At 34.4% G+C, this 16,858-nt stretch overlaps 1 protein-coding gene across 1 annotated transcript in view; it reads right to left on the bottom strand.

Moving 5' to 3' along the window:
• vsig10l (V-set and immunoglobulin domain containing 10 like) overlaps positions 1-16,558 on the bottom strand; it is a 25,894-nt gene extending 9,336 nt beyond the window's left edge. Inside the window, 6 exon segments of the mRNA XM_056475076.1 lie at positions 1,508-1,750; positions 7,627-7,893; positions 11,487-11,759; positions 14,067-14,458; positions 16,305-16,359; positions 16,501-16,558. Of these exon segments, the coding sequence (XP_056331051.1) occupies positions 1,508-1,750; positions 7,627-7,893; positions 11,487-11,759; positions 14,067-14,458; positions 16,305-16,359; positions 16,501-16,558 (1,288 nt within the window).
• Positions 16,559-16,858: the final 300 nt, after the last annotated feature.

The raw sequence follows: 16,858 nt of genomic DNA, 5'->3' as shown, positions 1-16,858 counted from the left end.
GTTCAGAAAAATATCAACCTGTAAACATGTTTCATGTTTTAATTGAGGAAAGTTATGCGAAGAGCCAGACGGAATCTGAGGACGTTTTTTGCTATTTCTGCAGGGAATTTTGGTGAAAATCTGCGGATTTCTGCGGGATTATTTTGGGAGTATCATGACTAAAACCTTAATATGTGAAATAAAAAATAATACCTTTTTAACTTTTATTTAATGTTTAAAATGCAAATCCAATTAGATTCACTTTATTTGGTAAACAAAGCAAGTCTCTCATATAATATCTCTACTAAAAGACAGAAAATATTACTGTGCAAACTGTATTGTACATAAATCAGATGAACATTTTCATATTAGTCAATAATATTACTGTAATTAATTTAAAAACTGAATAAATATAGATTTACACACATTTACTCAAGTAAATAAACAGAATTAATGATGGGCTAAAAATCTGCGGAATTCTGCACGCGCAGATTCCGTGTGGGCCTAGTTATGCGTTAAGAACGTGACCAAAATATTTACAGTACACAACATACTTCGTAGAAATTGCGTGAATTAAACTGCACAACTCAAAATAAATAATGCTAATCAAAAGGATAAGAGTTTATTTTATATTTATATATATATATATATTTATAAAAATAAAAATATAAATATATACATTTTAATATATCCATTATTTGCATTGCTTTACTGAACAGTTTTCTGAAAATAAAGTTTATTGTTAAAATCACTTCCACTTCAGGAGTGACAGTAACATTGGACATTTGTTTGGAATCATTGCGCACATTTACACAAGTCATCTCTCTGCATAACACTTCAAAAACTTTGCTACTGTTGATAATGAGCTGTTGTCTGCGTCTTCATACCAAATACAGCTTACTCTATTGCCTATAACCTACAATTATAATAAATTATAACAATAATAATAATAATAATAAATAAATAAATAAATAAATATATATATAATAAATTATTGTATAGCTTTTAATGTTTTAACTCTCATAAAAGTATGATGTCCCATTGTTTAGACTGCTGCTATATTTGCACATGGCTATATAAAATTATGAATAGACCCACTGTAGTTTCACCATGAAAAAGAAAAATGCCTCGTATTTCAATATTCGTTTTTGAATTTTAAAACGAAAATAAAAAATGGCTCGTTTTTCAATATCCGTTTCTAAAATGAAAATCCAATGACCAAAAGATACACTGATTAATCTCCCAGATTTTATGATCTGAATGTTGGCAGGTATAGTGGTGTGATTGGAGCGATCGCAAATTTAGAAAAGAGGGGATAGGGGTGGGGTTGGTAAAGTGGACGACACGGGGCCCCCTCATCAACATGCCTCCGGTCCGCTATACGCCAAATAAGATGTGTCACCAAAAATAATTTATTTAGCTGAAACACAGAGAAAGTTGTGACCAAATTAAGACTCAAAAAAACGAGGGTTAAGCAGAAAAAGTTTGAGTGGAAAAAATTAAAGCATAACAACAGAGCATGACTTACAGGGAACAACACTGCAGTGTGTGTTTCTGAGCGGATGTTCAGCTGTGCAGATGATTTCTTGTCTGTTTAATCTGTGGATGTCCTGCACAGTGATGCTGTAATCTCCTTGTCCACCAGCAGCGCTCAGGCTGGGGAAAGACACTCGCGCCGCCGGAGCGCCTCCTGGCCAAACACAGAGGAACTGCAGCGCTGCGCCTCCAGACACTGCCTGAACCGAACACTGCGGGGCGCCGCCGGGAGACTCTGACAGGGGAAAAAAACATTTCATTATTAAGGCATTAAAGTATTAGCTTTAAATGTCTTCCCTAATGGACCCATGTCACATTTGTGTGTTTCTCAGCAGTAAAGTTATCATAGTTTGTAAACTTAAGACCCAGTGAATGTCAGAGTACAACAAATATTTTTTTTTACAATCCTATTTGCTGAAATAATAATAATAAAAAAAAAATTATAAAGGTGTCATCAAGACTTCCTTAAAAAGGAGAAAAAAATAGTGTGAATCTGATAACGGCAGCCAGAGGAGAGAATAACGTCAAATTTACTGTCCTGTCTCCATACATACTGCATTTCCAAACACCTTGCATAAGCGGTAATTTGTTTGTTGTAATTTGATTTGGAGATGATATAACACATACATTATACATATAAATGTTCATATGTTTAAAAAAAAATCTAAATATTTAAAACTTAAACAATTTAGGATGTCAATGACCGTTAAATGCGTCATAACATTCTTGTGAAAAGGGTCTATAAACGGGCTGACCGCTTTAAAACAAACACCACAGGTAAATCATTCATTTTCTTTTCGGCTTAGTCCCTTTATTAATCCAGGGTCACCACAGCGGAATGAACCACCAACTTATCCAGCACGTTTTTACGCAGCAGATGCCCTTCCAGCTGCAACCCATCTCTGGGAAACATCCACACACACTCATACACTACGGACAATTTAACTTACCCAATTCACCTGTACTGCAGGACTTGTGGGGGAAACCGGAGCACCCGGAGGAAACCCACGCAAATGCAGGGAGTACATGCAAACTCCACACAGAAACGCCAACTGACCCAGCCGAGGCTCGAACCAGCGACCTTCTTGCTGTGAGGCGACAGCACTACCAACTGCGCCACTGCGTCGCCACAGGTAAATCACAATAAAATAACTCTAATTGGTAAGACTTACGGTAACACTCGCTTCCAGGGAACTAATTCACCTGTGCAAAAACATGTATTTCCTTTAATACTTTTTGAATCTTCAGATTACAATCTGGCATTGACATAAACATAAATAATGGTATAAACAAAAAGGTTTGTTTAGCACTTGGTATAATCACTGTACTTTTGTAGTCATAATGCTATTTTATTTTAAAATCTTAACGATATGCTATTTTTACATAATGAATGTTCTCGTCATTTCATTAGTTGTGTGTGTGTGTGTGTGTGTATGTGTGTGTGTGCATATATTTATTTATGAAATGTCATTTATTTACTCATCACATATTTTTGGATCTCTTGGAGTGAATTTGGGATCTCATTTTAACTTTAAGTTAGAAAAAACAAACACTTTATCACCATTAATACACTTATATAAATCATTGCGAGTGACAAACAATTGTCAAATGTAAATAATTAATAATATAGATATAAATAAATCTATAAAATTGCCTCCAATGAACTACACATATAAATAAATCATATGTAATCAGGGCTTGACATTAACTTTTATGATCGCCAGCCACTGTGGTTAGTGGTTTTCCAATGTTACTAGCCACTTGCCATTTTCACTATCCACAATTTTGTTGTTGGGAAAATATATTTTATATTACTTGCCTCCTCATTAATTATGTGCTACAAATTTTAAATAATGTGTCAAGCACAATATAGCTGTATACTAGCACTTTTTATTTAACAAAAATTTTTGTTTTTTTTATAAATTTTTTATGAATGGAAAAAAAGTGAAGTTTCATAAACTAATTTCGAGAGGAGCACGTGATATGATTGAGCACGTCTGGCCGCTCATCTGTAATCAGTAATAATCCAATCAGAGTGATCCCAGTTTACTATAAATGGATCATTTTCTCCCTACTGCTCTATCTTCGTTTGGAAGAATCCCCCCTTCCACCCCATCTCCTCCTTTTCCTCCCTTTTCTAAAGGGGGAGCTCTCGAGACCTACCTGATCTCGGATCTCCTGATATGTTTATTGACCCTGGGCTCAAATATCTCCGAGCTCAGGGTTCTCTCCCGGGACAGCATGCCAAACCTGCTTTAAATGCCAAGCATATCTAAGTGGGAACTCTTTGACATTTAAAAAAAGTATTCTCATGTATCTAAACCTATGCACAGTGCTCTCTCCTGGCTAAAGGTCTCAGATCACCAGTTAACTATTCATAAATGAATAGCTAATCTCCTATTAAAGCAATGTTATTGTAAAGGGTGATAATTAAACCATTAACGAAAATAACTGTGATCAAAAGAAAGCAGGTGAAAAATATTTCGTGTGCGATAAGTATGATCAAGTATACCGTTATTGTTAAGCTCAATAATAATCGGTTTAAAGAACAGTTACAGTGAAAGTGGCAACCGTTGCTGCTTACAAAGAGTCTAGAGCTCTCGAAAGTAGCAGGACTGTGAATGAGCAAGCATAGCATTTTTTCTAGTCTATTTCAAGAGAACCAATATCACCGGTTGTGTTTCCAGGCATGGTTGCTTCGCGCAAAGAAACAAGAGCATGCAAGCTTTTAAAACACTCACAGCTGATGTGCACGTGACACTAAAACCTTCGTCAGTGAGAAGGATTGCCTGTGTCTCACACGTGTGCGTGATCCCCTCATGCATTATTTATCTGCTTTCTTTTGCTCGCGCAAACGGTTATTTTTGTCAGCCGTGCTGCTATCCGATTCTAAGATCACATTCGCATGCATATTTACAAACAGTCATAAACTAACATTCTAATCTTACATCGAGCCAGCACTGACAATTTAACAATTATTTTCCACCAGCCAAAGTGGCTAGTGGGAGCGGCTCTCTAGCTCACCAAAGCTGAAATCTACCCGCATTTGGCAGATTGGCGGGTGTTATTGTCAAGCCCTGTATGTAATAAAAGTTACACATTTACAGTTAAAGAGAATATTATTTATTTTAATTTTTTAATTTAATTTTATTTTAATTTTTTTTTAATTTAATTTTTATTTAATTTTTGTTTATATATTTTTCCCCTAAATTTCAGTTTAACCGTGAAAAGATTTCCAACACATTAGGTTAGGTTACTTTATTTATACCCGAAGGTAGATTTGGTTTGCAGTCAAGAGTCCTCATCTCACAACAGTGCCACTCAAAGGAACTCACACAGTAACAACAACAGATAAACATTAGGACATAAAACATAAACATAAAAACACTTATAAAGTATAAATGAATAATCACTTCAAGTGTCCAACCTCCCCAAATAAATGTTCAAAACGATCTAAAATATACAGGTCACTGAAATACCTCTGCTTTAGTCTATGCCTTATTTAAATATCTAATGGCTGCTGGTATGAAACTATTTTGTATCGTTTGTATCGGAGCTGAAACTCTGAGTGTAGGGGATGAGCAGTGTCACTTAAAATTGAACTTGTGATTCTCTTTAGCTGCCTGGTGTACACAGCCTCTAGATTAGCTAGTGACACCCCAGTCAGCTTACTGGACCACTTAACATTTCTAATCATAATCATTCTAATAACTGATTTATTTTATCTTTGCCATGATGACAGTACATAATTGTCAGGATCGGGGATAGAACCCGGGTCTCTGGCGTGAGAGGTGAGTCACATCCCTACTGAGCTACTGGGAGTTGAAGAACCCGGACGGCGAAAAGCAACTTGCTTCTTAATGGAAATTTATTATTAACAAATAAATCTTCAATAAGGGATAAAAGTAGGGATGGCTGACGTGAAACTGACGTTTCGACACAGTGTCGAGATCCCGAAGCGCAAGTGTTTCGAGACACTGTACCGAAGCATGATCCGAAACACCCAGGTCACATGATTAAAGTGTTTCAAAACACCTGGTCACGTGACTAAAGTGATTCAAAGCATCGATCAGATCAGAAGCGTTTTGAGATCTGGAGAATATGCATTTGACTGACAGGGTCAGATGAAAGTGTCTGTCTCATATGGCCTAGTGGACCGTGCATGTGTGCGTTGTTTGAGGCTTTAAATGACTTTTGTGTTCGAATCCCGATTTGTACAAATACGCCAAAATCATGATTTTATGCATTTTAATCATGTTACTGTTATAGTGTAGTCTAGATAGGATACAGCTGCAGATACGCCATCAATTTAACATAATTTTTGTAACTAAAATAATAATTAATATTTTACAGTACTGTGGTGGTTGGGTTTAGGTAGAAGTTAATAAAATACAATAAATGGGAAATTGAATGAATAAAATAAATAATTCTTGTTAACGTCCGTCCACAACTGTATCTGATCTATCAACAACCCGGTTTTATGACCAAAACAAGCCATATTTATTTACAAAGTGTTCATTCGAATGTCAGACCAATGTTGAAACAGAACGATGCACGAACAAAGAATCTCAAACTGATATTAAAGCATTTCAAAATAACTGTATCAGCCTGGATTCGAACCAACAATCACCGCATGGTAGTCAGGAACCCTAACCACTCCACTATAACACTTGAGGCTTCGATCCGAAAAGGTGGGGTTTATTACCACAATTTGCTCAACCATTCTATGCTGAAGCTGTTAAGTGCACTGAACCAGTGCAATACATAAAACATGACCACTAGGCGTCACTGTAGAGTGGGGTTTCGAAACGTTTCGAAGCGTCGACACATTTGCTTCAACTGTTTCAATGTTTCATGAAGCCCCGCTTTGCCCACCACTAGATAAATGTAAAGTGAGGCAAAAGCAGAGTCCTCCAATAAGCAAAAAATACAAAACTCCAAATAGGCAAAAAAAAAAAACTCCAGAACAGTTTAACTAAAAAAAAAAAAAACTCCAAAGATATAAGCCATTGAAGAGCTTAGCGTAATAACTAAGAGGTTTTCCAAAGTAACAACTCACAGTGGTTGACAGGCTTGAACCCACAATAACTGAGCAAAGCACAGATGAAACTGAGGCTACTTAAATACAAGAAACTAAACAAGGCACATGTGAAATTAATGACACTGATTACAGATACCAAAATGAAAATAACTAAATGACGACATCTAGTGGACAAAAAAAAAACATTACAAGAAAAACTAAGATAACAAAAGGCAAAACCCTGACACATAATATTCCACTAGATATTTTTCAAGACACTTCTATACAGCTAAAGCTGCGGTCACACCGGGCTTTGTGTGTGCGAAATTCTGTCGTGCGGCGCTGCGAAAAGGGGCGGGATTAAACAAGATGATTAGACATTTAAAAAAGCGAGCGATTGCTCCATGCTTTACATTTCTGTCCGGAGACGTCCTGTTTTGATCCTCGATTGGTCTCATGCAGTCAAGTCATGGGATTTCGCAGTTTAGAGTTCACCAAGCTTGAACTTTGCACCGCAGCAACCTGCGAAACTTGACGCATGACCCCGCGTTTCCGGTCTGACGCATTCGCGTGCGTATGAATGGAAGTCTATGGGAGGAAAAGTCAAGTGTGACCGCAGCTTTAAAGTGACTTAACTAGGCTTGAAGGCTTAAGTAGGTTAATTAGACTAATTGGTAATTAGGCAAATCATTGTATAACGATGTTTTTTCTGTAGACAATCAAAACAAATTTGCTTAAGGAAGCTAATAATATTGACCTTTAAATGATTTTTTAAATTAAAAACTGCTTTTATTTCTAGCTAAAATAAAACAAGACTGTATCCAGAAGAAAACTATTATAGGAAATACTATAAAAAAATCCTTGCTCTGTTCAACATCATTTGGGAAATATTAAAAAAGATAAAAAAAATAATAATAATAATTTTGACTTTTAACTATACATGTGTATCTGGGATGGTTTCTATCCACCATCTGCATAAACACCAAGAAACGATGGCATTGCACATCAAGAAAATAAGAATATTTCAATGTACAACATCCTAACATGCTGGTATATTTTACCCATGTTAAATCACAATAGCACACTCCTACCATAGACGATTACAGTGATGTTTCCCTGGAGCGCTGCATTAGTTCTGGTGTTGATCATCAGGCAGGTATAAACGCCGCTTTGATTGGTCTTTACGTCAGTGAGACTGACTGTTCCTGGTGAAGACGCAGGAATGGATTCGCCATTGAAAGTCCATGTGTTTGAAGGAGCCGGCTCTCCATCGGCCTGACAGGAGAGGAACAGAGACTCTCCCGAAACAAAGATGCCTTTTGTAGGACTGACCTTGAGAACTGGCGTATCTGGTCCATCTAAGAGTAGCCGGAGAGGGAAAATAAGCTGTAGGAAATGAAACGGGCTACTGGTGGGAAAGGAAAGGCTTTTTAAAGGCATTCTGTCTGAGCTAACAACACACATGGGGGATTTCATAGATTAGTTCAACTGAAAATGATACAAATTCGCTGAAAATTATGACCGGGATGCCACACAAAAAAATGAGATGTGTTTGTTTTTATCTGAACAGATGTGAGAACATTTAGAATTTAATAAAATTAATTTTACACCTTGCCTTCAGATTTTTCATTCATTCATTCATTTTCCTTCGGCTTAGTCCCTTATTTATCAGGGGTCGCAATAGTGGAATGAACCGCCAACTATTCCAGCATATGTTTTACGCAGCGGATGCCCTTCCAGCCGCAACCCAGTACTGGGAAACACCCATACACGCTCACATTACTACCTACCTAACACAATACTACCTAGAGCAGAGCTATTCAATTAGTATCATGAAAAGTATCCCAAATGAGGGGCTGGAGAGGTATGACTTGCAATATAAGTGATGACACACGGCAATATAAGAGCCCATATGTTGTATTTTTGCTCCTTAAGACACCCATGTTGGCTTTTCCTACATTAAAACGTTAATATATTGCATTTGAAGCTACATAACATCATTGCATTGTACAATGTGGCTTTTTTTACAAACATATTCAAATGTTGTATTTCAGAGCACAACAATATCAGTGTGTTGCTCATGTAGGCTTCTTCTACATTCAGACACATTCATGTTTTAAACTGCGTAACAATTAGAGATGCAATGATTATAAATTTTGGTTGTACGACTATAGTCTGAAGAATAATCATGGTTTCACAATTATCACCATTATTATGCATTTATTAAATTCAAAACTCTACTAGTTTAGAAAATCACACGAAAACTGCTTATATATTAAAGTGTTGTTTATTGCTGCTCAGTAAAATATTCATAAAAAAAACAATTAATCGTCCATTTCCCTCTTTGGACTTAAAAATAAATGAAAAAGTTTTTGATTTAAACATGAGTGATGATTTTACAATTAAAATAAATGACAGAACAATGAATAAATGAATAAAAATAAGAATTATATAATAAATAGTATTTGTCAAATGTAAATTTAAGCTTTATATTAGCAAAGTATTTAAATGAACTGTTGTTATTATCTGCGTTCATACATACATAATCATTTTAATAATTTATGATAATTCGTCTAACATATCCTGTTTACATTGCACTGAAAGTCACGCACAACTCTCACCACTACAGCGTGAGATAACTTACTGTGTTCGCCTGGAGGGCGCGAGTGCGTCGGTCCGTTTTACAATCCATGCGTCCACCGCTCCCAATATGCGCACGTCTCCATTGGAAATAATGAACTTGCTCACGGAAAAGATGCAATATGTGAACGGCCTGCTGCCATAGTTAATATAATGTGTGTGCGGTATAAGCTCAGAACTTTAAACTAGCACACAGTTGGCATAACTTTGAGTTGCAGCAGTTTTGTTCTGTGCAACAGAAACGCGGCGTTGGGAAGCCTTTAAGATTAATTACCCATAATGAATTAAAGCACGATTACCAGTGAGATCGGCTAATCATTGCATCCCTATTAACGATATCAGTGCATTGTACAAAAGGCCTTTTCTACAAACATATCCAAATGTTTTCGGCTGCCTGCGCCACTCGCTTAATGTCACTTGACTCACGCTCAGCGCAGCCTTCAACTGCAGCTCGTGCTGTATTGAACAGACGCACATCACGTCATAACTATAGCGGCCGTTTTTCGGCTGAACTAGATTTATTTTGATGTCTTGGTCCAGGGGCGTTGCTAGACATAAAGCTCTACTGGGGCACGTACCCCCTTCCCCCATCCATACATATACATACATACATACACACACTATATATATATATATATATATATATATATATATATATATATATATACACTATTATTCACTATTATTTTGAAGAATAATTATATAATAATAAGAATACTTTTATTTATTTTATTTTATTTATATACATATGTACATTATATTTATTATAAATAAAAGTATTCTTATTATTATACAATTATTCTTCAAAATAATCTTAAATGTAACTGGAAAACAATGTTAAGACAACTGGAGTGATGCTAAGATCATTTAAGAAATTACTTTTGCATAAATATTAATTTCATGTGAATGAAATTCTATAGACAATTAAATAAAATACAAAAAAAAAAAGATGTGTTATAGGATTATCTGTTGTAGACTTGACACATGGCAGATAATTAGGTTTGTTAAGTCTTACCTCCCTGACTCCTCATCCCTCCTTTTTGCTTTATACAAAATAAATCTATCAGGAGGCACGCTTAGTAAGATCACCATCATATTGTTTAAACTTTAGTTTTGTCCACTTGCAAAACAAAAAAGGCTGTTACACTGGTTTTACAACGCATGAGCGGCGCGTAACAAGCAGCCTGCTTTTTTGGCGTGCATGTTTACTACCACCGGGATTCTCAGAAGAAGAGCAGCGCGTGCGCGAGGCGCGTGTGTTCTCTGCGCACACGCAGAGATGCGTCAGTTTGCTTTTTGATTACATTGCTTTCACCAGCGTTGGTTCGGTTGCACATAGAGAATATCGTCTTTATTTCGGAATTACCACTCTTAATAAATACACTTGCATATGAAGTAAATCATATCTCAATGCATTTACTGGGGCACTGGAGATTTTTACTGGGGCACGTGCCCCAGTGAATTGGGTTTAGCGACGCCCCTGTCTTGGTCACACTATTTGGAGGGCCGGAACAAATTGCCACAGGGGCCGGGCTCGGGTATTAAATAGCCCTGACCTAGAGTATATAACAATCACTGCAAATGATACAGTATACTGTATGTTTTTGCACAAGTAATACAAAATATGTTGTGACAATCAAACAAAATTGAAAAAATCTAGTCAACACACGGCTACTTCAGCCTCTAAATGACAAATTAAAAGTCTTTTGAGAGCTAAAGTAGCAGAGTGCCAATTTTTTAGCTTTTTCTAATGTGTTGACTTGATTGAGGACCCGCCTTTAAGGTTTTCCTAGATGCGCATACACTGATGTTTTTCTTTCTGAACAAACAAACTCATGAGTTATCCAGTACATTTTCAGCAGATTTCTATCTTTGAGAGAACTGTTCCTTTTCATTCATCCATTTTTCTTTGGCTTAGTCAGGTATTTATCAGGGGTCACCACTGCGGAATGAACCGTCAACTATTCCGGCATATGTTTTACTCAGCGGATGCCCTTCCAGCCGCAACCCAGTACTGGGAAGCACCCATACACTCTCACGTTCACACACATTCATACACTACGGCCAATTAAGTTCATCCAATTCACCTATATCGCATGTCTTCAGGGGAAACCGAGCGAGCACTCGGAGGAAACCCACACCAACATGAGGAGAACATGCAAAGTATGCACAGAAATGCCAAGCTCCAACTTGAACCAGCGACCTTCTTTTTGTGAGGTGGCAGTGCTAACCACTGAGCCACCGTGCAGCCCGTGAACTTTCCCTTTATAATAAACACAGTGGTCATAAACATTGACAGACAAATACTCACACAGCACAGTGATGTTCCTGTGATGATCTTCAGAGCTGAACGGGTTGGTTAATAATACAGTGTAGCAGCCCGTATCGTTCCTGCTGGGCTTCTTTATCGTCAGTCTCTTCCCGCTGATGGAATAATGAGATCCATCTTTTATCTGGAGCCCATTAAAAAGCCAACGCACTTCTTTGGCCTCTCCTTGAATTGTGCTGTAATATAATGTGAACTTCACTTCACCCTCAATGGCGTCATCTGAGTCAGTGTGAAGGGACACATTCATGATGATATCTATTGAGAAAGAGAGGTAAAGATATGAGATTCAGAAAAGTGGTGAATCACAATTTACTGTTACTGATGTTTAAATTAAATACAGTCATTAAATGCTCATATACGTGTTATGAAATAATGAGTAAACAGGTAAATTGGTACCCAATGACTGTAAAAGTGATAGCTCTGTAAAGAAGCAAGAAGGTTGCTGGTTCGAGCCCCGGCTGGGTCAGTTGGCATTTCTGTGCGGAGTTTGCATGTTCTCCTCGTGTTCGCATGGGTTTTCTCCGGGTGCTCCGGTTTCCCCCACAAGTCCAAAGACATGCGGTACAGGTGAATTGGGTAAGCTAAATTGGCCGTAGTTTATAAGTGTGAATGAGAGTATATGGGTGTTCCCCAGTGATGGGTTGCAGCTGCTGAAAGGGCATCCGCAGCGTAAAACATATGCTGGATAAGTTGGAGGTTTATTCTGCTGTGGCGACCCCAGATTAATAAAAGGGACTAAGCCGAAAAGAAAATGAATGAATGACTGAACATTATTTTTTTTTGTTGTTGTTATTTAAAGTTTCAAAATATTTATTCAATAAATAAAATAAAAATAAATATAATTAAAGATAAAATAAATCTTATTTTTAAAAAAAAGTAATTTATTCATTTATTTATTTATTTTCTTTTCGGCTTAGTCCTTTTATTAAACTAGGGTCACCACAGTGTAATGAACCCCCAAATAATAATAATAATAACATTTTATTTAAAAAATTATTTACTGGTTGAAAATTAAATTGATTTGAATTAACACTTTTTTTCTAGAATAATTACATGAATTATATATATATATATATATATATATATATATATATATATATATATATATATATATATATATATATATATTATATATATATATATATATATATATATATATATATATATGAATTGGTTAAAAAATTATAGTTTTAAATTAACACTTTTTTCAAAATATTTACTCAATAAATAAATCTAAATAATTAAATCCTGTGAAATAAAAATGTTAATTTCTATTTAAAAAAAGTATTCACTGTTTGAAAATTAAATTATTACATTTAAATTAACAGAAAATTTTGCAGAAAATTAACTCAATAAATAAATAAAAATAAATCTTACCAAAAGGAAATAAAATAAAATGAAATAACATTAAATGTAAAGAAACATAAAAAATTACACTAATTTATTGTTTGAAAATTATTTTTTTTAATTAATGCTTTTTTTGCAGAATATTTACCCAATGAATTAAAATCTGAATTAAATATGTAATTAAAATATAATATGATTAAATGTGATTAAAAATGAAATAAATCTTATAAAAAATTTAAATTTTACATTTAAAAATATATTACTGGTTGAAAATTAAATTGATTGAATTAACACTTTTTTGCTGAATATTTACTCATTGAAAACATATTAATCATATTAAAATAAAATGTTTTTTGATATAAACAAATATGTATTGGGTACAAAATGTAATTGTTTTAAATGAACTTTTTTTGTGAATTTTTACCCAATGAATAAATTAAAATAAAACAAATCAAAATAAATAAAATATAGTGTTATTTTATATATAAAACATATTCATTGTTTAAATACTAAATTAATACATTTAAATGAACACTTTTTGCAGTATATTTACCCAATAAATAAATTAAAATATAACGTATTAAAATAAAATGAAATAAAATTTAATGTAATTTTTATTTTTAAAAATAATTTATTGTTTAAAAGTTTTATTGTTACATTTTTACAGAATATTTACCCAATAAATTTAAATAAAATAAATGTGATAAAAAATAAAGTAAATCTTATTTTTTTTAAATTAATTTTATATTTAAAAATATATATAAATCTTATTAAAAATCAAATAATACATGAAATGTATTAATTGTAATACAGTTTATATAAAAAAAATTTAAATAAAAAAATTAAAATGATACTAGTATATTTTCAAACCAGGAGAGTACTAAGTGCTGTTAATTGTTCAAATAGGAGAAAAAAGCTTAATTTCATTTAATTATAGCACATACAGTGGAATAAAAAAAGTTGGTTGGAAAGTTTTTATTTTTATTTAACACAATATTTACTCAATTCAAAAAAATACATTAAAATAAAATTAATTCAATCAAAATCAAAATTATATATATATATATATATATATATATATATATATATATATATATATATATATATATATATATATATATATATATATTATTAAAATAGCCAAATATCATCATATTAATTAACCAAAACTGTTATTTACTGCCAATTACAACCATCAATATTCACCATACTCACCATAAATAAAGAGGTCAAATGTAGCGCTGACCTTTGCCTCCCCGATTTTATTCATTTCCACAGTGTATGTGCCGTTATAAATCATCGACACATTTCTGAAGGTGAGAGATCCATCCTGTTCTGCTTTTAAACCACCTGACGCAGCATCTGCAAGTGAACTTTCACCAACGGTCCATTTAGCAACCAGAAGCTTTCCCAAAAACCACATCACCTCTGGCTGAGACGCCCCAGCGTGGGACACGGCAAGAGTCACATTGGTGCCCACAAGAGCTTGAATTGATACACGTCCCATAGGCGAGAGGGTCAGAAAGCACAGATGACCTATGAGCACAGAGGAAAAAACTATATTGATTATTTCTCTTTATATTTTAACACTTATTTTAGATTTGTGGCTGGTTGTAGATTATATCTATAAAGTACTATGTTATAATGTACTGTACTGTAGTTTTTGGGACTGAAATAATAATAAACTGAAAATATTATAAGCTCAAACCGTCACGAGAACATAAAAGTCATGTTTTTATGTTAATTTAAATATGTTAATCAGGATTTGGCATTCACTTTGAGTTATGCACATTATAACTTGATGCTTTTGGTCAGATTTAATTGATTGTTTACCATATACAGAATGATTAACGATTTTAGGATGACATAAATCCACATATATTTACGAGGCTGAATTATTTTAACAACAACATAAAAATTATGTGTGCATTTGTGTTGTGTTATTTCACAAGAAAAATGTTGGAAACTGCTACTGAAATGATAAATAAAATAATAATAAATATATGATTATATAAAATAAAATAAAATAAAATAATATCTATCTATCTATCTATCTATCTATCTATCTATCTATCTATCTATCTATCTATCTATCTATCTATCTATCTATCTATCTATCTATCTATCTATCTATCTATCTATCTATCTATCTATCTATCTATCTATCTATCTATCTATCTATCTATCTATCTATCTATCTATCTATCTATCTATCTATCTATCTATCAGGATCCCCATTAGCCACTACCAAGGCTATTCTTCCTAGGGTCCATCAAACACAACACAAAATTACATCAATACATAACAACAAGACCAATAAAAACATTGAAATACAAAATTCATACATGACATCCAGATCAACAATCCCCTTAATATTGTTCCATTAAATATTTCTTAAACGATTTTTTAAATCTCATTTTACTCGTTACAAAGCATGTAATGTCTGATGTCAATTCATTCCGTGTTTTCATTCCTCTACACATTACAGTCCGTTGTTAGTTTTTAAAAAGGGAAGCAAAAAATTTTCTTTTGATGCCTGCCTGGTGTTAAAATTATGACTAGCATTACATTTACATTTAGTCATTTAGCAGACGCTTTTATCCAAAGCGACTTACAAATGAAGACAAGGAAGCAATTTACACAACTATAAGAGCAGCAGTGAACAAGTGCTATAGACAAGTTTCAGGTGTGTAAAGTCTAAGAAGCTAAGCATTAGTAATGTGTTTTTTTTTGAGAGAGTACAGTCAGTGGTATAGCCAGAGAGGCAATTACAGATTAGGAAGGAAAGTGGAGACTAAACAGTTGAGTTTTTAGTCGTTTCTTGAAGACAGCAAGTGACTCTGCTGTTCTGATGTAGTTAGGGAGTTCATTCCACCAACTGGGCAGATTGAATGCGAGAGTTCTGGAAAGTGATTTCTTCCCTCTTAGGGATGGAAACACGAGGCGACGTTCATTCACAGAACGCAAGTTTCTGGAGGGCACATAAATCTGCAGAAGTGAGAGCAGATAAGAAGGAGCACAGCTAGAGGTCGCTTTGTAAGCAAACATCAGAGCTTTGAATTTGATGCGAGCAGCAGTTGGCAGCCAGTGCAAACAGGTGAGTAGCGGAGTGACATGTGCTCTTTTGGGTTCATCAAAGACCACTCGTGCTGCTGAGTTCTGAAGCAGCTGAAGAGGTTTGATAGAATTAGCTGGAAGCCCGGCTAGTAGAGAGTTGCAATAATCCAGTTTGGAGAGAACAAGAGCTTGAACATTACTTGAGCATTACTATACAAAAGCTGACAGTACAATACACTTGGAACTCTTGTCACAGAAATATTTCTTATGAAACACAGCAGAGAAGCAATTCCCCTATCCTCCACCAATAACCAACCTAAAGTTTTATGCATTTTCATAATATTAACTCTTCTAATGCAGTGTAAAATGAGTCGTGCAGCTCTATTCTGGACTAACTGGGATTTATCGATGTCTTTACTTGATGCACTTGACCATACCATTGGACAGTAATCTAGATAAGAAAGAACAATTGCCTGAACAATTTGAGAGATCGAGTACTGTGGTAAAAATTCTACACATCTCTTAATAATTGATAAACCTCTTCCCATAACTAATACCATTTTATCAATCTGTTTTGACCACTTTAATCTACCATCAAGAAGAACTCCAAGAAGCCTAATTTCCTCTACCTGTTCAATAGGCACACTCATTACAGATTAATTTATTTGTGGTTTACATTTAAATTGAAAGTTTGATCCCAGCACAATACCTCTGGTTTTTGTCAGTCAGATTTAAAACCATCTTATTATTCTGGACCCACTTTACCACTGATTGTAACTCCTCATCTAAATCAGCTGATCATTTTTCAATCGATGCCCCTGGTAAATATAATGTTGTATCATCTGCATGCATAAATGCCCTTGCATGCTTTAAAACTAAAGGAAGATCATTGGTAAAAATAGAAAATAACAATGGCCCTAAACAACTTCCTTGAGGCACACCACATTGCA

Source organism: Danio aesculapii, chromosome 16 (assembly GCF_903798145.1).
Source record: "Danio aesculapii chromosome 16, fDanAes4.1, whole genome shotgun sequence".
NCBI lineage: Eukaryota > Metazoa > Chordata > Actinopteri > Cypriniformes > Danionidae > Danio > Danio aesculapii.
This window is presented reverse-complemented; position numbering and strand designations above follow the sequence as displayed.